Source organism: Hoplias malabaricus, chromosome 4, assembly GCF_029633855.1.
Source record: "Hoplias malabaricus isolate fHopMal1 chromosome 4, fHopMal1.hap1, whole genome shotgun sequence".
NCBI classification, from domain to species: Eukaryota; Metazoa; Chordata; class Actinopteri; order Characiformes; family Erythrinidae; genus Hoplias; species Hoplias malabaricus.
The window spans coordinates 23,493,985-23,517,238 of NC_089803.1; the positions used below are offsets into that span (position 1 = coordinate 23,493,985).

General features: G+C 42.9%; 2 protein-coding genes and 1 pseudogene across 7 annotated transcripts in view; all 3 read left to right on the forward strand.

Moving 5' to 3' along the window:
- LOC136695618 (protocadherin gamma-A11-like) overlaps positions 1–23,254 on the forward strand; it is a 104,427-nt gene that overhangs the window by 7,927 nt on the left and 73,246 nt on the right. For 2 of the 6 annotated variants that reach the window (XM_066669791.1, XM_066669802.1), the window contains exon 1: positions 7,295–9,840. The exons of 3 other annotated variants lie outside the window; for them this stretch is intronic. In XM_066669791.1, the coding sequence (XP_066525888.1) occupies positions 7,390–9,840 (2,451 nt within the window). In that variant the 5' untranslated portion in view covers positions 7,295–7,389. Of the gene's footprint in view, positions 1–1,987; positions 4,379–7,294; positions 9,841–23,254 lie in introns of those variants that run through there. One more of the 6 variants, XM_066669800.1, reaches the window with a different exon arrangement.
- LOC136694027 (protocadherin gamma-A11-like) lies at positions 11,445–14,026 on the forward strand. The gene has a single exon (XM_066667364.1). The coding sequence runs from the start codon at positions 11,618–11,620 to the stop codon at positions 14,024–14,026; it is 2,409 nt and encodes an 802-aa protein (XP_066523461.1). The 5' UTR covers positions 11,445–11,617.
- On the forward strand, positions 17,548–20,845 carry LOC136694028 (protocadherin gamma-A11 pseudogene; annotated as a pseudogene).

Consider the following 23,254-nt stretch of genomic DNA (forward strand, 5'->3'; position numbering starts at 1 on the left):
GTTGAGAGAGTACATCCTGCTCTTTGTTTTTTGTTTGTTGTATTGGTTTATATGTGTTTGTGTGTGTGATTGGGTTCGTTTTGAGTGGCGTGTTTTCCATATGGCACTCTTTAAGCTGCTCATGCATTTTGAGTTTGATCTGTGCTGCTGTGTCGCTGTCCGTGGTGCTGGACTGAGTTGTGAAGCTTGTGAACTAGGGTCTGGCTACAAACACGCGCTGTCTCCCTCACATGCACTGCCAGCCTGTTTATGGCGTTTTGACACGCGGCGGGTGTGAGAGACTACACTGATCCGGGTGTATCGAGTGTATGGTCAGGTGTGAAATCAGCTTCATATTGAAATTTTGTAATCTTTGTGACATGGTTTGTAACTTCAGAAATAAGTTATTGGCACAATTTATGTTAATTAAATAGTAAGTATAATTTTTAAATATATGTTAAAATATAGTTAAGTTTATCTATCTGTCTATCTATATATATATATATATATATATATATATATATTTTTTTTTTTTTCAGAAGTTTTCAGAATTGTGGTTTAATATTAGACTGACCCAAGAGTTAATACTGTTTAACACATTTGTACACTGTAAAAAATTGCTGTAAATTTACAACAAGACTGCTACAGTATTCTATTGTAAATCGCAGTATTTACAGTAAATTATTGTATTATTCAATTACAGTAATATGCTGTAAATACAGCAGTGTTCCTGTAAAAATACGGTAAATGGCTGGGAACTCTGCTGCCAGTATTTTACTGTAAAATTTACAAGATTTTTTTTTTTACAGTGTACAAAATTAAATAAATCCCAAGTAACCACAATTAGATACAAGAATATGAAAATTACACAGAATAAAAACTTATCTTTGTCCCGTATGACATTCACTAATAATACAGGGATTTACAAGCTACCTCGGGTATCACTCACCGTCACTCTGCTGAGTAAAGACAAACCACGCACTGTTGGGCTATAAGACTTGATCGGCGAGAGTACGAGCTCAAGAAAACACTCAAATTTAACAAAACAAAACTGCTGTATTGCTGAGAGTTTCGGCTTGTAAAGACGCAGAGAGTGCACACGTGAACATACAGGGGGGGGGGGGGGCAGGCTACACGTGCGCATGTCTACTAATTGCGTCATATACATAGTTACTCTACATTAATAATAATGAAATAGTGATTCATGTGTCTCATAAAAAGAAAGAAACATTATAAAAAAAGCCTACCACGACGTTAGACCTGTGTCTGTTTTATTTGCAGAAGCAGCAACCTACTGTTCATTCTGTGTGATTTCTCTAGCTGTCACTGGATATTACTAATGATATGGTCAACACAGCACCACTAACAACTCCATAAAGATGACACAGTTTTAAGATCTCTCTCGACACGTTTAGCAGAAACAGCCAAACAGAGCCCTTCCACTGTGCTGCTGCTGTCACTGTGGCAGCGAGCGAATGTCTGGATCCACGCTCTTTTGTGGTTTGTTTGGTTTGTTGAATCATTCTCTCTCTCTGCTGTCAGTCAAACGTTTGAATTTCTATTTAAAACGTAGACCTCTCCTCTTCTGTTTACGTTCCCTATTCCATTATGTTCTCTTCGCTTGATACAGCAGAGAGTGATTGTGGAGCTAAGAAGCATATAGCTCTCGTTTTAGTGTAATACATGATTCTGGACTCAAAGTGCCGCTGTTGTCCAGGTTTCGAGCTTAAGCTGTGATTCTCTGGTTGTGCCTCCCTCATTTAGAGAGAGAGAGAGAGAGAGAGAGAGAGAGCGTGTGTATTTAGTATTCAGAGCGCTGGAAGAAGAAGCACATCATGAAATGTGGAGATAGATTTTGATTTAAAAGGTTTACGTTTTTTTAGATCCCCATCTTGATCTTTCGGAAAACAGTTTGTTTCTGGATATTTTTGGATCTGAACGCGGCGTGGGTTTGGATTCTGGTGTGACTCGCTGTAGCAGTGGATCTGTGATCGTGTCGCAGAGGGAAATGTCGGGGAGAACAATGGCGCGGACAGTCCTGCTGTTTGTGTGGGTCCTCTCTCTGAGTCCAGCGCGCGGACAGGTCAGTTACTCCATTCCTGAGGAGATGCAGAAAGGAGCTTTAGTCGGGAACATAGCGCAGGATTTGGGCTTAGATTTAAAGAGACTGAGAGCGGGTAAAGCTCGTATTTATACCGGAGACAGCGCGGAGTGCATCGAGCTGAATAAAGAGCGGGGAGTGCTGCTCATCAGAGAGAGAATAGACCGAGAAGCGCTGTGCAGACAGACAACGCCTTGTGCTCTGCATTTCCAGATCATTCTGGAGAACCCTATGGAGTTTTACAGCGTTGCTGTTGAAGTCACGGATGTGAATGATAACCCGCCCGCTTTTAAAAACACTGAAATGAAATTTGAGATAAGCGAGATATTACAACCCGGTGCGAAATTCACGCTGGAGAGGGCGTTTGATCTGGACGTGGGTGTGAACGGACTGAGGGGCTACTCGTTAAAACCCAGTGATAATTTTGTTTTGAGTTCACAGAGCCAGGCAGCAGGGAATAAGAAGGTGGAAATGCTTTTACAGAAGCCTTTAGACCGTGAGACGCAGAAACACTTCACACTGCTGCTGACTGCTGTAGACGGAGGCGAGCCTCAGATGTCTGGCACAATGCAGATAGAGATCACGGTTTTAGACGCTAATGACAACGCGCCCGTGTGTTCTCAGTCCGTGTTTAAAACCAGTGTGGCTGAAAACTCGCCGAAAGGAACAGTTGTAGCAACGGTTACCGCGACAGATGCAGACGAGGGCTCCAACGGAAAAATTACATACGCCATAACGAGCAGTGTCGATGAAGATCTGTTCCAAATCCATAAGGATGAAGGAGTATTGACGTTAATAGGCGACATTGACTTTGAAAAGGCCAGTTCTTATGAGATTGACGTTCAAGTCACAGACCAGGGAGGTCACTCTGACTCCTGCAAAGTCATTATCGATGTCATTGATACAAATGATAACAAACCGGCCATTAACATCATGTCAAAATCAAAGGAGGTGTCCGAGAACTCTTCCCTGGGCACAGTCATTGCGATGATCAATGCAGCTGATCCAGACTCAGGAGAAAATGGTAAGGTTCACTGCTCAATAGACGATTACGTACCGTTCACATTACAGTCAACTTCCACCAGTTTCTTCAGTTTAGTCACAGCCAGTGAATTAGACCGAGAGAGGGAGAGTGTGTACAACATCAGTGTGGTCTGCGCTGATGAAGGCTCTCCGTCTCTCTCCAGCAGCGTCACTCTCTCCTTACAGATCTCAGATGTAAACGATAACGCGCCTGTTTTTGAGAGGAGCTCATATGAGGCCTCCATTCCAGAAAATAACGCTCCGGGCCTCTCCATATTCACAGTCCAAGCCCGAGACGCAGACTGGAAGCAGAACGCGCGTGTCTCCTACATGCTGGAGGACTCGTCGGTGAACGGAGTGTCCGTCTCCTCTTACGTATCGGTCAGTGCAGATAGCGGCGCTGTCCACGCGGTGCGCTCCTTCGACTACGAGCAGATCAAGGACTTCCGGTTCCGCGTCAGAGCTCAGGACGGAGGGAGCCCCCCTCTTAGTAGCAATGTGAGTGTGAAGATAGTGGTCCAGGACCAGAACGACAACGCCCCTCAGGTTCTGTACCCGGTCCAGACTGCTGGCTCTGTGCTGGCTGAGATGGTGCCTCGCTCAGCAGATGTGGGCTATCTGGTGACTAAAGTGGTGGCTGTTGATGTGGACTCTGGACAGAACGCCTGGCTCTCATATAAACTGCAGAAGGCCACAGACAGGGCGCTGTTTGAAGTGGGCGCACAGAATGGAGAAATAAGAACTGTCCGCCAAGTGAGCGATAAAGACGCTGTGAAACAGAAGCTCACTGTTGTAGTGGAGGACAACGGGCAGCCCTCTCGCTCAGCTACGGTCAATATTAACGTGGCGGTGGCCGACACTTTCCCTGAAGTGCTCTCGGAGTTCCCGGACCCTGCGCACGACAAGGACTACAACGACGACCTGACTTTTTATCTGGTCTTGGCCTTGGCCGTGGTGTCCTTCCTCTTCATCGTGTCCATCATAGCCATACTGTCCGTCAAATGCTACAGATGGAGACGGGAGCGGATGTTTTACAAATCCGGGGCCAATCTGCCGGTGATTCCATATTATCCCCCGCTTTACGCAGACGTAGGAGGCACAGGAACTTTACAGCATGTGTATAATTATGAGGTTTGTAGAACCACTGACTCCAGAAAGAGTGACCTGAAATACGCCAGACCTTCCACTGACAGCATCATTAGTCTGGACTCCACTGGGACACACACTCTCACGCATGCGCAGAGGGGGAAACTGGACTGTGAGTCTGATGATCAGGTGAGATATTATAACAGCAAACCTGCATTATGTTATTGTACATAATGTTTTCTCATAAGGTCATATGGATATGTGTGTGTGTGTGAATTTAATTACTAGTTTTAAAAGATCCTCACTGTCTAACTGTGTATTATTTGCCAAAACTGTAACATGCAAGATTGATTTTAGAAAACCAGGGGTGGCGCACGTGACAAATGGTGATTATAGTTATATGAGATTTTGGCTGAGGTCGTGAATTTCTGGGTTTGGTTAAATTAGTTTTTGGGTTCTGTTATGAGCTGATGAGTGGGGTTATGTGGTTTTGGCACTGTAAGCCCTCATGTTCAAAGTAATTAACTGAACTAAATGATTCAAACTTAAAATATATCGAACATCTGCACTCCATTTAACAAGTGATTTAGCAGAGTCCTGTTTGTGGTTTTGAGTAAAAATAGCTTCATATGATAGATATAACTCAACTTGTATATTATGAGTTTTATGAGTATTAAATGTTATTAGTTCAGCATGACCTCTGGAGTCACAGACATAGAACCAGTGTGCAGTAATTTTCATCCGAGCTGGTGGTTAGTCTGGGGTTCACAGCTTTTAGTGAATTTTAATGTGGACAGATTCATGTGTTTATATTAGTGGGAGGGACAGTGGCACAACAGATAGCATCACTGTCACACAGCTCCAGAGTCCTGGGGTTGTGGGTTCGAGACCTGTATCAGGTCACTGCCTTAAGGAGTTTGGTGTGTTCTCCCAAAGTCCAGAAACTGGTCAGTGGACTGGCCGTGCAAAAGTGTCCATAGGTGAGTGAATGTGTGATGTCTTGTTACGGACTGGTGCCTGGGATACAAGCAATTAACATTCAGTAGAGATAATAAACTTAAAATTATGCAGGCAACTGACTGACTTTATTTTCTGAGTTTCTAAGAGGTCAAACATTGTGAGAGCTGAGAACTACTTTGCTACATTACAAACAAACAATCAATCAATCAAATTTCACAACAGAAAGCGGTCACACAGCAGCTTTACAGAGATCCAGGTCCAAGCCTCCTATGAGTAAGTCAGGGGCAACAGTGGTGAGGAAAACCTCCCTCAGCACACGAGGAAGAAACCTTGGAAGGAACCAAGACTCATACGGGGAACCCATCCTCCTCGGGTCGACACCAGAGACACAACAGAGAACAGAACAGAAGTAAAAGTGAAGTGATGACAGATGAAGGGGTTACAGCAATGTGAATGTAGAACATTAGTGATGTATGAGTCTGAGGAAGGAGGAGGTGGTCAGTGAATCTGTGGGAGGTAAAAGTAGGTGCAGAGTTAATTTGAGATAAAACACCATGGCCAACATGATACTGTAGGTGAGACAAGGCCAGGGTCTTGTACAGGACACACAGGGTCAGGGGCTGAATCAGGACCACACCTGGAGAGCAGCAGGAGCAGGACGTCTCAAAGCATGAGAGAGACAGGAAAAAGAAAACCAGACAAAGGGGAAAAAAATAAAAATAAAGGGGTTAGTAGGTTCATGATAAAGCAGGGGCAAAGTTGTCCTGCAAAAAAAGCTTCCACAGGTCAGGCAAGAGAACTCAGCGACAGACAGCGTGTTGGCGGTTACCAGAAAGCTAACTAAAAGAGCTGTAGCTATGGTCATATGACCGGATTAATACAAAGCAGTGATCATATGAAAACCAGCTCTAACACCAATAGAAAAGGAGTAACATGAAAGTGAGTGATTAAACAAAAGCTTGTTTGAAAAGGTAGGTTTTTAATCTAGATTTAAAGACTGAGAGTGTGTCTGAGGCCTGAACAGTAACCGGAGGCTATTCCAGAGTTGAGGAGCTTTGTGAGAAAAGGCTCTTCCTCCTGCAGTGTTTTTCTTAATGCGAGGAACTAAGAGTAAAAGGGCGTCCTGTGAACTCAGTGTACATGACGGTGATAAGGTATGAGACGTTCAGTAAGAACCTGCGGGCCTAAACCATTTAGAGATTATAAGCTAAGAGGAGTATTTTATAGTCAATGTGAAATGTTATGGTAGTCAGTGTAGGGACGAGAGAACTGGGGTGATACGGTTGAATTTTCTAGCTCTAGTGAGCACTCTGACAGCTGCATTTTGAACTAATTGAAGCTAACATTTTAGCCAAAAGTATCTCTCTCTCTCTCTCTCTCTGTCTCCTCATGTTAAAAGATGAGGATACTTAATGAGTGTTTTATTGTTCTCTGTAGAAAGCAGATCTAACTTTAGCAGGAACCTAGATGTGTTGAGATAGTTGGTATTCCTCGAAAGCTCTTTAGTAACTTTACTTTGTTGCTACTGATTTTAAAAGATAAGCACATATTGGACTCAGAGTTATATTTTCTTTTTTGTTTCTTGCACTTTGAATATGATCATGCATTAGTCATTATAAACAGTTTATTTTACTTTAAATAAGACATAACCTTGACAGCCTGCAAAGATAAAACAGTTGCTAACAGTTCATAGACCCTTGAGGCCTCTGTCCATGGTTCTGAACCACAAATTTAGACTATTACTGTATGAGTATTTCATTCAAAGACTTTAACAAGAACTGCTTTAAAACATATTATAAATGACTGTGGCTTATACAGTTTTAATAGTGATTTATTTTCCCAGGAAATATCTTCTCCAAATATAAATACTTTTGAAAGATGTTGCTTATTTTTCAAATATGTTCGAATACATTTTAGAACATATTACTGTAGAATTTAAAAGTTTTTAAATATTTTTCATGAACACTTCATCCTGTGTGAGGTGTAATATCAGTTTTGGGCTCTGTGTGACGCTGTTGGTCAGTGTGTGTGAAAGCTGTAAACATTTATTCCTCGATCCTCCCCAAAGTGTGACATCACTCCCACTGCGCACTCTCTTTTTTATTGGAGGAAAACGGACCGAATCACAGACTCGTTCAGAGCTCGGTCTCGGGCGCGTGCTGCTCATTTGTTCTCTTTGAACCCGTTTGTTGATGGAAATATTAGTGTGATCTTCTGCAGTGGACCTCTGTCCTGAGAAGATGACTTCTCTTTGTTCTTTAAACGCCGGACGGAGAGGCTCCTCTTCCCGGATCTGGACGTCGCTGACGCAGATGAAGCTCCTCGTTCTCTTCTCCTTTGTTGTGTCCGTTGCGCACGGGCAGGTCCGTTATTCTATTCCTGAGGAGATGAAGAAGGGCTCTGTTGTGGGGAATATCGTTCAGGATCTCGGCTTGGATGTTAAAAGACTGAAATCTGGTCGAGCGCGGATCTTTACGGAGGACAGTCGTGAGTACATCGCTCTAAATGTGGAGAAAGGGACTCTGGTAGTGAGAGAGAGGATAGACAGAGAGGAGCTGTGCGCACAGGTCACTCCATGCTCCCTACATTTCCAGATCATTCTAGAAAACCCAATGGAGCTGCACAGGATTGATGTAGAGATATTAGACATTAATGACCATGCCCCTGTTTTTACAAGAAAAGAGATTCATTTTGAAATCAGTGAATCGGCTCTATCCGGAGCTCGGTTTGCTTTAGATAATGCGTATGATCCGGATGTGGGTTTAAACGCGTTGCAGAGATACAGCCTTGTACCAACGGATCATTTTAAATTAAAAGAATTATCTCGCAGTGATGGAACGAAATACGTGGAGATGGTTTTACAAACGCCTTTAGACAGAGAGGAACATGAAGAGCGTAAATTAACCCTCACAGCGTTTGATGGAGGCTCTCCTCAGAAATCTGGAACAGTTCAAATCACCGTCATTGTTATTGATGCTAATGATAATCCTCCAGTGTTCAGTCAGCCTGTTTACCGAGTGTCTTTAGCAGAAAACACTCCGCGGAGCAGCGTAGTGCTGACAGTTAGTGCCACAGACAGAGATAAAGGAGCCAATGCTGAAGTGACGTATTCATTTTCACAGAGCACAGCACTAAAAGCTCTGGATTTGTTCAGTATTGATTCTAACACTGGGGAAATTAAAATAACTGGCTCGTTAGATTATGAAACATTTAAACAATACGAACTGAACGTCGAAGCTAGAGATAAACAGGGACTAACTGACACCAGTAAAGTGCTGGTGGAGATCAGTGACGTTAACGATAACGCTCCTGTTATCAGTGTGATCTCCTTCTCCAATCCCATCCCAGAGGACTCCGCCCCGGAGACTGTGATAGCGATGCTTAATGTTAAAGACTTAGACTCAGGTAAAAACGGACAGGTGAAATGTTCCATTCATCCAAGTTTACCATTTAAAATACAGCCATCGACCTCCAATTTCTACAGCTTAGTTACTGACCGACTACTGGACCGTGAAAGCACACCTGAATATAACATCACAATCACAGCTACTGATGAGGGCTCTCCTCCGTTCTCCACTAATAAAACACTGCATCTGAAAATAGCTGACGTCAACGACAACGCCCCTGTGTTCCAGCGTCAGTCCTACACCGCTTATGTGCTGGAGAATAACAGTCCTGGAGCGTCTATATTCGCAGTGACAGCGAGTGATAAAGACTCTGGGAACAACGCGCGGATTTCCTATTTTCTGGAGGACGCTCTGGTGAACGGAGTTCCGGCGTCCGCTTATATTTCAGTTCACGCGGAGAGCGGAGAGATCCTCGCTGTTCGTTCTTTTGATTACGAGCAGAGCAAAGAGTTTGATTTCCGCGTCAGAGCTCAGGACGGAGGGAGCCCCCCTCTCAGTAGCAATGTGAGTGTGAAGATAGTGGTCCAGGACCAGAACGACAACGCCCCTCAGGTTCTGTACCCGGTCCAGACTGCTGGCTCTGTGCTGGCTGAGATGGTGCCTCGCTCAGCAGATGTGGGCTATCTGGTGACTAAAGTGGTGGCTGTTGATGTGGACTCTGGACAGAACGCCTGGCTCTCATATAAACTGCAGAAGGCCACAGACAGGGCGCTGTTTGAAGTGGGCGCACAGAATGGAGAAATAAGAACTGTCCGCCAAGTGAGCGATAAAGACGCTGTGAAACAGAAGCTCACTGTTGTAGTGGAGGACAACGGGCAGCCCTCTCGCTCAGCTACGGTCAATATTAACGTGGCGGTGGCCGACACTTTCCCTGAAGTGCTCTCGGAGTTCCCGGACCCTGCGCACGACAAGGACTACAACGACGACCTGACTTTCTATCTGGTCTTGGCCTTGGCCGTGGTGTCCTTCCTCTTCATCGTGTCCATCATAGCCATACTGTCCGTCAAATGCTACAGATGGAGACGGGGGCGGATGTTTTACAAATCCGGGGCCAATCTGCCGGTGATTCCATATTATCCCCCGCTTTACGCAGACGTAGGAGGCACAGGAACTTTACAGCATGTGTATAATTATGAGGTTTGTAGAACCACTGACTCCAGAAAGAGTGACCTGAAATACGCCAGACCTTCCACTGACAGCATCATTAGTCTGGACTCCACTGGGACACACACTCTCACGCATGCGCAGAGGGAGAAACTGAGCAGTGTTGATTCTGATCATCAGGTGAGATTTAATCGTTGAGGTCCAGTATTTTATTCAGTGCTGATTTTGATCATAATAAGTGTTTCACTGCTATTATTATATTTTCACATATCTCATAGGTAGAAGTTATTATATCTGTATACACGTTAGTTTTTAATGCGTTGAAGAAGGTGAGGACAACATGTGATTCTGATCCTTAAGTGAGATTCTGGAAAAATGTTATATATATATATTTTTTTGGCACATTTGAAGTATTTCTTGTATCTTCTTCTTTACGCTCAAAAACTGTATCTTTCTTTTATTAATTCTAATGGCGCTACTCTAATAATAATAACAATAATTATAAAAACATAAAACTTATCTATAAATTAATCTTGGAAATTTTATTATTTTTGTATTTTGAATGTAATTTGAGGAATTAGAAAAAACTGAATTTCATAGATTAATTTTTAACTGCATTAAGAATTGAAAATTAATAATAAGAAAAAAACATGATCTTAAATATTTATATGAAAGACATAATCTTCGAAATGTTATCGCAGGTGTCAGCTACGAGACCCCGTAAAAACTGAGGCTGAGTGTAAAATCCTGGTCCTAAAACAAGACTCATCTTTGATCGATTTGTTTGTGTTTTGTTGGTTGATGGGTTGCTAGGTTTGTATGGAATCAAATTTGTGCCAAAAAGAATCGCACAAAAAATTCATCTCAAACGTGAAACTTATAATTTTCAAACAAAATTTCCAGCTCTGATCTTTGTGCTCCATGGTTTTAGTGCGTGAGCTCTGAGTTCTGCGCGTGCTCTGAGTTTTGTGCGCCAGCTGCACGAGTTTTGTGCGCGAGCTCTCTGAGTTTTGTGCGCCTGATCCCTGAGTTTTGCGAGCAGTTTTGGCACAAAGCTCTCGCGTGGGCGGGACTTCTCAGTGGTGCATTCCCATTGGCTAATGAGTTTTTTGTTTGAAGTTTTACGTTTGAGATGAATTTTTTTATGAGATTCTTTTGGGCACAAATCTGATTCCATAGGTTTGTTGGTAAGAATGGGTTAACACAATGTTGTTGGTGTTGTTGTTTGTCGTAGGGGTAGTATCGATTAGACCGTTTAAAATCTGTGTAGAAATCTGTATTTCCATCTGTGTCAACGACGGAGAGGACAACATGATGGTTAAAGGCAGACGGAGCGGTTATAAAAGTCTTCACAATGATTACATAAAGCCCAGCCCAAGGGGTTTAAAAAACGTAAACCATAACTATACATCAATAGCGTAACAATGGTGTCACAAAACAACACAACAATGCATTCACATATTATCTGTCTCCTGTGTGTTCCTCTGTCCAAGGTCCTGAAGTGGTCCTTCATTTTCTTTTGCCCTTATCTTCACGCTTCTGTTTCATTAAACAATTCTGATAATTCCACAGCCTCTGCGCTCAGGCCATTTGTGTCATATGTATATTTTTATATCGTTGAGTTCCTAAACGTGCTCGTGAGTGTTTGGATGTGGTGTTGTCTGTGTGTAGTTCCGGCTGCTGGGCTCAGAGGGCCGCTGTTGGTCAAGGTTTTGTAGAAATAAACAGCAGAACCACCCACTTGATTTCAGTGCGTTAGAAAGAGAAAGAGACCCGAGCGGAGAGCAGAGAGGAGAAGGTCGACATCAGCTCCGAGAAAAAACACCCAGTTCTTCATCTTTGTAGCGGACATCATCAAAGCACCTCGCCGCATAAAGGCTTTAATTGTGAAAGAGTGGATTTCCCTCGCGATTCTGTGGATTACTCAGTTATTCTCCACTTCGTGTCGCAGAGGGAAATGTCGGGGAGAACAATGGCGCGGACAGTCCTGCTGTTTGTGTGTGTCCTCTCTCTGAGTCCAGCGCGCGGACAGGTCAGTTACTCCATTCCTGAGGAGATGCAGAAAGGAGCTTTAGTCGGGAACATAGCGCAGGATTTGGGCTTAGATTTAAAGAGACTGAGAGCGGGTAAAGCTCGTATTTATACCGGAGACAGCGCGGAGTACATCGAGCTGAATAAAGAGCGGGGAGTGCTGCTCATCAGAGAGAGAATAGACCGAGAAGCGCTGTGCAGACAGACAACGCCTTGTGCTCTGCATTTCCAGATCATTCTGGAGAACCCTATGGAGTTTTACAGTGTGATGATAGAGGTGACGGACATAAACGACAACCCCCCGCTCTTCAGTAAGAGTGAGATGACATTTGAAATCAGTGAATCTGCGCTCAGTGGGGCGAGGTTTGTTCTAGAGCGGGCTGTTGATGAAGATGTCGGTATGAACGGATTACAGAGCTATACTTTAAAACCCACGGAGAATTTTGTCCTTAAGCTGCACAGTCTCTCCAGTGGTGGCAAGAATGTTGAGATGGTGCTTCAGAAGCCTCTAGACCGAGAAACACAGGATCATGTTACGTTGTTGTTGACGGCTGTGGATGGAGGGAGTCCGCAGATGTCAGGCACGATGCAGATACAGATAACAGTGTTAGACGCAAATGACAATGCTCCAGTGTGCTCCCAGTCTGTGTATAAATCCAGCGTGACCGAAAACTATCCCAAAGGCACGATTCTGAGTACGATTAATGCAGTAGACGCTGATGAGGGCACAAATGGAATAATATCCTACACTCTCTCAACCACCGTGGGCGCTGAAAACAATGTGTTCGCCATTGACGCTAAAGAGGGTATTCTGAAATTAACTGGAGACATTGATTTTGAGAAAATAAAATCATATGAGATTGATGTGCTCGCCACAGACCACGGTGGTCATTTCGATACGTGCAAAATAATAATTGACGTCATTGATGCAAATGATAACAGCCCCTCTATTAATGTAATGTCAAAATCTAGTGAAGTTTCTGAAAATGCAAAAATCGGAACTGTCATTGCTATAATAAATGTCCAGGACAGTGATTCCCAGGAGAATGGTAGAGTACAGTGTTCCGTGGATGAAAATGTTCCGTTTGTTCTACAATCCACGTCCAACCATTTCTTCAGTTTAGTCACAGCCAGTGATTTAGACCGAGAGAGGGAGAGTGTGTACAACATCAGTGTGGTCTGCGCTGATGAAGGCTCTCCGTCTCTCTCCAGCAGCGTCACTCTCTCCTTACAGATCTCAGATGTAAATGATAACGCGCCTGTTTTTGAGAGGAGCTCATATGAGGCCTCCATTCCAGAAAATAACGCTCCGGGCCTCTCCATATTCACAGTCCAAGCCCGAGACGCAGACTGGAAGCAGAACGCGCGTGTCTCCTACATGCTGGAGGACTCGTCGGTGAACGGAGTGTCCGTTTCCTCTTACGTATCGGTCAGTGCAGATAGCGGCGCTGTCCACGCGGTGCGCTCCTTTGACTACGAGCAGATCAAGGACTTCCGGTTCCGCGTCAGAGCTCAGGACGGAGGGAGCCCCCCTCTCAGTAGCAATGTGAGTGTGAAGATAGTGGTCCAGGACCAGAACGACAACGCCCCTCAGGTTCTGTACCCGGTCCAGACTGCTGGCTCTGTGCTGGCTGAGATGGTGCCTCGCTCAGCAGATGTGGGCTATCTGGTGACTAAAGTGGTGGCTGTTGATGTGGACTCTGGACAGAACGCCTGGCTCTCATATAAACTGCAGAAGGCCACAGACAGGGCGCTGTTTGAAGTGGGCGCACAGAATGGAGAAATAAGAACTGTCCGCCAAGTGAGCGATAAGGACGCTGTGAAACAGAAGCTCACTGTTGTAGTGGAGGACAACGGGCAGCCCTCTCGCTCAGCTACAGTCAATATTAACGTGGCGGTGGCCGACACTTTCCCTGAAGTGCTCTCGGAGTTCCCGGACTCTGCGCACGACAAGGACTACAACGACGACCTGACTTTCTATCTGGTCTTGGCCTTGGCCGTGGTGTCCTTCCTCTTCATCGTGTCCATCATAGCCATACTGTCCGTCAAATGCTACAGATGGAGACGGGAGCGGATGTTTTACAAATCCGGGGCCAATCTGCCGGTGATTCCATATTATCCCCCGCTTTACGCAGACGTAGGAGGCACAGGAACTTTACAGCATGTGTATAATTATGAGGTTTGTAGAACCACTGACTCCAGAAAGAGTGACCTGAAATACGCCAGACCTTCCACTGACAGCATCATTAGTCTGGACTCCACTGGGACACACACTCTCACGCATGCGCAGAGGGGGAAACTGAGCATTGATTCTGAGGTGAGACTTAATAGCTAAGACTTTTTATTATATTCACTACTGACTTTTTTGTTCAGCAACATGACAGTTTTACCATAGCGTCACATGGATGTGTGTGTGTGTGTGTGTTATTTTAAGTTCTATTTGAATATTAAAAGTAACGTCTTACATCCAAACTGTGGAATTTTTTTTTCCATGTGTTAAGTTTGTTACTGTAGTTCACTTTTTACTTTTAGCTGGTTGTCGTCATTCATTGATCATACAGATTCTAACAGAGACTTCACTCTTTGTTCTGTTTCATTGACATCTATCTGCTTTTTTACATTAATAATGTGAGGAGTGACAATGACACGCTCATTTGTAAATGTTCAACACTTTTTTTCATCTCTAAGGAAGGTTGATTTTCTTGTTTCTGACATTGTGTTCATATAAGACGTCTCTCATTGGCTGACTGTGTGTGTGACGATGGGCTTTGCTCCATCTGTAAAATGCAGGATTTACTTTATGAAGAAAGGGGTGGTGAATGTAATGGACTGTGAGTTTGGTCATGAGTTTTTGGTTTTGGTTTAGTCAGTTGAGTGGTTGATGGTGTTAATGAAGGCTAGTGTACATAGGTTTCATGTGAGTGAGTTACGTACATAGAAGCTGTACAAACAATTGTGTAGCTATAAGTCAGTCTCTCTCTCATGTTGTTAGAAGGCATTTATATTATTTTAGTACATAACAGCGCACTGAACAACAAAGGAAAATATATGTCTGGGAAAAATATACAGCTGTTTTCTCTTAAAACTAGCAGCAGGAAAGAAAAGTCAACAAAGAGCTTTTGGGGAAAAACAACTCTTTCAACACATTTAACTTGTTTTTATTTATTTATTTATTGTATTTTTTTCACATAATTAGATGGATTTGTATCTCTGGAATGTTTCTCCAGAAGAAAAATAAGAATAGGTTTCTTATTGTGATGGTCCTACACTTTGGAACACTGTAAAACTTTACCTTAAAGTCCCACCTGTTTGAAAGGTTCCGAAGTGGTGCAGCTACCAAACCTGCAACACAACAGTTTTCTAAAAAAGAGACTAAAGCCTTGAAGAAAGACTTCACACTGATAAATGTGGGTGAAACACCCAAAACCTAACAGCAACACTTTCACACAGGTGACATACTATCTATAGTCTTTAGTCCAACAATGATGCTTTGCACTGCCTTAAATGTTTATTTTGGTCCCCGTGGATATTTCAAGTTCAGTGCATACAACAGTCTAAAATGCATTGTGAAGGCTGTGGTGAATTCAAAGACTGTCCATTACCACCACTCCCTCGATGACAATGGCCATGTTCACAAGTGTCTGTGGCGTTCTCCTCATGTCTCTGGAATGGTACCAAAAGTAAAAAAAAATCAATAATAAATATACACACACTGCAATTTAAAGTGTATTTGTGCTGTAAACAGTAGCTGGATGTAACCATGATGTAAACAGGATATGTGTAAATAGTACACTCATTTTCAGTCCAACAGACCAGTGTTTGCGTGAAGAAGTGTGTGTGTGTGTGTGTGTGTGCGTGTGTGCTGCTTCAGTCCAGTCTCAGTCTCTAGGTGTTCAGGAGTCTGATAGCATGTGGGAAGAAGCTGTTACGGAGTCTGGATGTGAGGGCTTGAATGCTTCGATACCTTTTTCCAGATGGCAGTAGGTTGAGGAGAGTGTGTGAAGGGTGTACGTGATCTCCCACAATGCTGAGTGCTTTGCGGGTGCAGCGAGTGGTGTAGATATCTGTAATGGAGGGAAGAGACATACCGATGATCTTCTCAGCTGTCCTCACGATCCGCTGGAGGGACTTGCGATCTGCCCCAGTGCAGTCCCCAAACCAGACAGTGATGCAGCTGGTCATGATGCTCTCGATGACTCCTCTGTAGAAAGTGGTGGGGATTGGAGGTGGGAGATGAACCTTCTTCAGCCTTCGCAGAAAGTAGAGGCGTTGCTGGGCTTTCTTTCTGATGTTAATGATACAGTAAACATGTGAAAAAATAGACCACAATCCCAAAATGTACATTCACACTACACTTACTGCATTTAGCAGATACTCTTATGCAGCGCGAATCACAAAAGTGCTTAGTGTTCAAACTGAATGTTTATCCTAGCTAGTACAAATAGGTTCAAGTACAGTGTCCCCTTGAGCTCAGACACAGCCAGAACAAGGGCTAGTGCTGATACCTAGAATGAACAAAACATAGTAAGTGCATCTACTCAGTGCTATATCTACAAATAACAAAACATAATAAGTGCATCTAGTCAGTGTCACATTCACACAGCTCCTGGGTCCTGGGGTTGTAGGTTTGAGCCCCACTCTGGGTGACTGTGTGTGAGGTGTTTGGTGTGTTCTCCCCGTGTCCGCGTGGGTTTCCTCCGGGTGCTCTACTTTCTTTCCCAAAAACTCATGTTGGTAGGTGGACTGATGACTCAAAAGTGTCCAGTGTGAGTGAGTGTGTGTCGCCCTGCGAGGTACTGGCGCAACTCCAGGGTGTGTTTCCCACCTTGCGCCCACTGATTCCCTGTAGGCTCCGGACATGCTGTGACCCTGAATTGCCAGTTACAGACAATGAATGAATGTATCTCTGGAAAAAAAGAAGAATAGGTTTCTTATTGTAATGGTCCTACACTTTGGAACACTGTAAAACTTTACATTAAAGTCCCACCTGTTTGAAAAGTTCCAAAGTGGTGCAGCTACCAAACCTGCAACACAACAGTTTTCTAAAAAAGAGACTAAAGCCTTGAAGAAAGACTTCACACTGATAAATGTGGGTGAAACACCCAAAACCTAACAGCAACACTTTCACACAGGTGACATACTATCTACAGTCTTTAGTCCAACGAAGATGCTTTGCACTGCCTTAAATGTTTATTTTGAACTATTCAGAAGTTATCAGGTGATGTTAACATACATGAACACAGGAAGTTGTGCCAGACAGTGTGGTTTGCTGCTGGTGTTGATAACGTGCAAATACCCCAAGGTTTAAAAGAAGATGGCCATGTGTTAATTGATGATGAATCTATTTTATTTTAAATTTTGTACAAACAAATAGTTTTGACAGCTCGCAAACTTAGGAAACACTGTTGATTTCATTACATAAAATAAATGCATACAACATGTACCTGTTTTCACAAAACCGGTAGAGGACAGTTTATTGCTGATAGTTCATAGATCATGAAGCCTCTGTCCATGGTGCTGAAGCATGAATTCAGTCTATTGCTTTGTATTCTATACACAGGAGTCTTAAGGAAATACTGTCCATGTTCAGATAAATGACTGTGGTCCCTGCTGTTGTATTTATGGTTTATTTTAACAGGAACTCGTTTTTCTCTAGAAATAAACATTGTTGCAAAATTGTATTTATTTATAAAATTTATTAAACAATTTTAAATACATTTTATTCTATATTTGAACAGTTTTTTGATATTTTTCATGAACACTTCATCCTTGCCCCTGTGTGAGGTGTAATATCAGTTTTGGGCTCTGTGTGACGCTGTTGGTCAGTGTGTGTGAAAGCTGTAAACATTTATTCCTCGATCCTCCCCAAAGTGTGACATCACTCCCACTGCGCACTCTCTTTTTCATTGGAGGAAAACGGACCGAATCACAGACTCGTTCAGAGCTCGGTCTCGGGCGCGTGCTGCTCATTTGTTCTCTTTGAACCCGTTTGTTGATGGAAATATTAGTGTGATCTTCTGCAGTGGACCTCTGTCCTGAGAAGATGACTTCTCTTTGTTCTTTAAACGCCGGACGGAGAGGCTCCTCTTCCCGGATCTGGACGTCGCTGACGCAGATGAAGCTCCTCGTTCTCTTCTCCTTTGTTGTGTCCGTTGCGCACGGGCAGGTCCGTTACTCTATTCCTGAGGAGATGAAGAAGGGCTCTGTTGTGGGGAATATCGTTCAGGATCTCGGCTTGGATGTTAAAAGACTGAAATCTGGTCGAGCGCGGATCTTTACGGAGGACAGTCGTGAGTACATCGCTCTAAATGTGGAGAAAGGGACTCTGGTAGTGAGAGAGAGGATAGACAGAGAGGAGCTGTGCGCACAGGTCACTCCATGCTCCCTACATTTCCAGATCATTCTAGAAAACCCAATGGAGCTGCACAGGATTGATGTAGAGATATTAGACATTAATGACCATGCCCCTGTTTTTGACAGAAAGGAAATTAATATCGACATTGGAGAGCTCGCCGTCCCCGGAGCTCGATTTGCTTTAGATAATGCGCATGATCCTGACGTGGGTCTAAATGCGCTGCAGAGATACAGCCTCAATCCAACGGACCATTTTTCATTAAAGGAGGTAACAGGAAGCGATGGTCTAAAATATGTAGAAATGATTTTAAAAACTCCTCTTGATCGAGAAGAAAAAGAGGAACATCATTTAATTTTAGCTGCATTTGATGGAGGCAGTCCTCCCAAATCTGGAACTGTAAAAATATATGTAACAGTTATGGATGCTAATGATAATGCTCCCGTATTCAGTGAACCTGTTTATAGGGCTTCATTGTCTGAGAACTCACCGAAGGGTACTGTTGTTGTCAGGGTCACTGCATCTGATAAAGACAAAGGTGCAAATGCTGATGTGCTGTACTCATTTTCTCAAAGCTCTGGAAAGGCGCTGGAGCTGTTCAGAATTGATGCTCACTCCGGCGACGTTACTGTAAACGGTGGCCTAGATTTCGAGAAGACTAAACATTTCCAACTCAATCTCGAAGTAACAGATAAAGGAGGATTAAAAGACTCCAGTAAAGTCTCCATTGAACTGATTGATGTTAACGACAATGCCCCAGTAATGAGTGTAATTTCATTCTCTAATCCACTGGCAGAGGACTCCGCCCCGGAGACTGTGATAGCGATGCTTAATGTTAAAGACTTAGACTCAGGTAAAAACGGACAGGTGAAATGTTCCATTCATCCAAGTTTACCATTTAAAATACAGCCATCGACCTCCAATTTCTACAGCTTAGTTACTGACCGACTACTGGACCGTGAAAGCACACCTGAATATAACATCACAATCACAGCTACTGATGAGGGCTCTCCTCCGTTCTCCACTAATAAAACACTGCATCTGAAAATAGCTGACGTCAACGACAACGCCCCTGTGTTCCAGCGTCAGTCCTACACCGCTTATGTGCTGGAGAATAACAGTCCTGGAGCGTCTATATTCGCAGTGACAGCGAGTGATAAAGACTCTGGGAACAACGCGCGGATTTCCTATTTTCTGGAGGACGCTCTGGTGAACGGAGTTCCGGCGTCCGCTTATATTTCAGTTCACGCGGAGAGCGGAGAGATCCTCGCTGTTCGTTCTTTTGATTACGAGCAAAGCAAAGAGTTTGATTTCCGCGTCAGAGCTCAGGACGGAGGGAGCCCCCCTCTCAGTAGCAATGTGAGTGTGAAGATAGTGGTCCAGGACCAGAACGACAACGCCCCTCAGGTTCTGTACCCGGTCCAGACTGCTGGCTCTGTGCTGGCTGAGATGGTGCCTCGCTCAGCAGATGTGGGCTATCTGGTGACTAAAGTGGTGGCTGTTGATGTGGACTCTGGACAGAACGCCTGGCTCTCATATAAACTGCAGAAGGCCACAGACAGGGCGCTGTTTGAAGTGGGCGCACAGAATGGAGAAATAAGAACTGTCCGCCAAGTGAGCGATAAAGACGCTGTGAAACAGAAGCTCACTGTTGTAGTGGAGGACAACGGGCAGCCCTCTCGCTCAGCTACGGTCAATATTAACGTGGCGGTGGCCGACACTTTCCCTGAAGTGCTCTCGGAGTTCCCGGACCCTGCGCACGACAAGGACTACAACGACGACCTGACTTTCTATCTGGTCTTGGCCTTGGCCGTGGTGTCCTTCCTCTTCATCGTGTCCATCATAGCCATACTGTCCGTCAAATGCTACAGATGGAGACGGGAGCGGATGTTTTACAAATCCGGGGCCAATCTGCCGGTGATTCCATATTATCCCCCGCTTTACGCAGACGTAGGAGGCACAGGAACTTTACAGCATGTGTATAATTATGAGGTTTGTAGAACCACTGACTCCAGAAAGAGTGACCTGAAATACGCCAGACCTTCCACTGACAGCATCATTAGTCTGGACTCCACTGGGACACACACTCTCACGCATGCGCAGAGGGGGAAACTGAGCGTTGATTCTGATCATCAGGTGAGATTTAATCGTTTAAATCCCCTGTCAGATGCCGTCATATTATTATTTAAAATAATAATATTAATAATAATAATAATAATAATAATAATAATAATAATAATAATAATACATTACATTTATAAATCGCTTTTCCAAGGAACTATTTTAAGAATAAATAAATTGGTTTGAGTAAGACTTATTTAATTTTTCTCTTTTTCTTCTTAATATAATTCTGCTTTTGTGTCTAAGTTTTGTCGTCCTACTTTTACTGTTGTTAAATATACGCCGATCTTGAGTTCTGTGCTTGGCGCTCTCCTTGCAGTCAGATGTATGGTGGCCCAGAGGGGTCAGTTCAAATATGCGTTCTCCTATAAGAAATAACAGGTGTCGAGTTTCGCTGCCAGCGGTGATGTCAACATGGACACTTCTCACTCAAACACTCATTCACACTACACAAACAAACTGTGTCTGAATTGCCCCGGTACAGTTAACGTCCTCTGTTTAGAATGTCAACCATTTTCTGAGCTTCCTTTAACTTGTCCAATATTTAGAAAATTACAAAATGGATAACATTAACTTAGTTGGGTGTTGTTTCTGACACAGCTAGTGTCTGTTTCTGCGTCCTTTCTGTTTCGTGCTCACGTCAGTATAGACGCCATTTGTGTTCATCCAGCAAGCAACTAGCAACACCATAGCAACTTGTTAGCAACTCCTTAGCAACCAGTTTAGATACAACAGCTAAAGATATAATTATAACCAATTAGCGACACCATAGCAAACAAGATGGATACAATACCAACCACCTTGTATCTTATAGCAACCACCCAGCAACTCCATGGCAACAAGTATGGATTCCACAGCAACCGCCTTGATACACTGTGTCATAAACACTAGATACCACAGGATCTAAAGGGCATCCCATTTTAATCTTATGTATATGTTGACAACCTCCACTGATACCATAATAACTTTAATAATCAACTTTAGCAACAACCTTGGATTGCTTTGTAACATTTAGCCATGATATTGGATACCATAGCAACCACCTAGCAACAGCTTTTCAGTCAATTTGGATACCAAATTAACTGCCCTACCAACGCTTGCCCTACAACCATTTGGTATATCTTAACCACTGCCTATAGCAACATTTGGGCAATCACCTGGAATATAATAACAACTGCAACACATTAACAACAAATTGGGACATTTAACAACACCCCTGGAAACTACCTAGCAACAGCTCTACAACAATATTGAATACCATCACAACTGGAAGCATGGTTATAGATACTTCATCTGTAAAGACATGGTTTAAGCTAGTTAACCAGCACATAAAATCTTTAAACTGGTCCTCTCAGGCTTCTGTATTCTCTTTTGCTCTGTTTCATTGAATTTCCTGCACTGTCATAAAAAAGGTACAGTAGAGGCACATTAATGTCACTAAAGGTACAACGATGATTTCAAGTCCAGTTGTGTTCCCTAAAGGTACGGTATATTCTCTTCTCCAGAATAAGAGGTGAATATCTATAAACATTTATTAAATTGTCTAATTGAATTATGTAAAGTAAAATAATAACATATTAGTGTAGAGGTGGAATGGGGTGTATGAAATCAACACAATGTACAGGAAAAAATTACAGTTTACAGTGAATGTTGTACTTTTATGTTCATAAACTAAAAGGACTGAATAGGCACAACTCAGGGTACTACAGTGACAGTTGTTCTGAGAATGTGTGTTTGAGCAGTTTAATTTAGATTTGTATAATATACATGAATAATACCTTTAACACAAATATTTAATCTCTGAAAGAATGGCTCTTTTCTTGGCTCTGGATTTATGTCCAAATTTGCCTGGTTTGTAGAGTGTGGTTATGGATTTTGTGTTGATGTGTATGGACATTTTGATTATTGACTGTTTTTGCAAATTGTATGTTGGAAGGTGTGTGTATGTGTGTGTTGTGGGTGCAGATGTTAGCTGGTGGGTGCAGTTATGTGGATCAGTGACCATAGTAGCTCAGTGAGTATGTGTAGTTAGCAACAACTGAGGATGAACGTGGTGATGAAGCCAGAGTTGGCTGTATGTGATGATGAATGCTGGGTTGATTTGTGTGTTAATGTCAAAGGGGATTGTGGTTATGCATTGTTGGGTATGGTTTGGTGGGTGTTGTTATGTAGTTTGGTGTGTGTGTTTACTTTAGAGGAGAATGAAGTATTATTATTGCTGTGATATGAAAACAGAAATACAAAGAATATCCTTATATACTCATTTCACATGGTCTGCCAAATCCAGGAAGTTAAATTATATCATAGTTTGTAACAAAGTCCAGAATAATGTCATAGTGTTTCACTATACAGCTTTGACAAACAATGATAATACTAATGATAATCACTGCTGTGAACCTGCGTTATGAACTGTTTGTCTTATATTAACCTCCATGTTACACTTTATTTTTAAATGATGGCATTTGTGCATACATCACAAGACTTCAGGAAAAGCTGAGGTTTAGTTTCCTGATTTGTAAATAAACACACATTTTCTGTTTTTTATCCTCTCCAAAACATTAGTTATTTGGAAACAAAGTTGGGTTGGCATGTTAGAAATAACTATAGAGTAGGTGTATCTTCAACGTGTGTATGCTACATATAATTGGTTCAGTGTGTACATGTCAATAAAACAAACCAAACAATTAAAGAATTACTAACTAAGAACAGCCACTCACTGTCCTAGTATCTGTAGCAGAGTTACAGTAGCAACAGACTCCATCTTATTTCTGAAGATAGATAATAGACTCCGAAAGCATCTGTCCATGGTGCTGAATCATGAGCTTGGAAATGTATTGTCTTGAAAATATTTAATAAACAAATGGCATTAGCTTTGAGAAGTTAGAAAAATAATTGTAGCCTCTAGTGACTGATTTAGGTTTAATGTTAATAATAATATACATTTCTACACAAATAAACAATTCATTTATATGTGGATTATTTAATACATATGCTCGAAGTCTTCATTTCATGAGTCATTCAGCTGTATTTACAGTTTAATTTCATTAAGGAGCATTCCTGTACATAGTCTTTGCCCCTGTGTGAGGTGTA

Coding starts and splice junctions, on each gene's coding strand:
- LOC136694027 (XM_066667364.1), top strand. CDS start 11,618: ATGTCGGGGAGAACAATGGCGCGGACAGTCCTGCTGTTTGTGTGTGTC.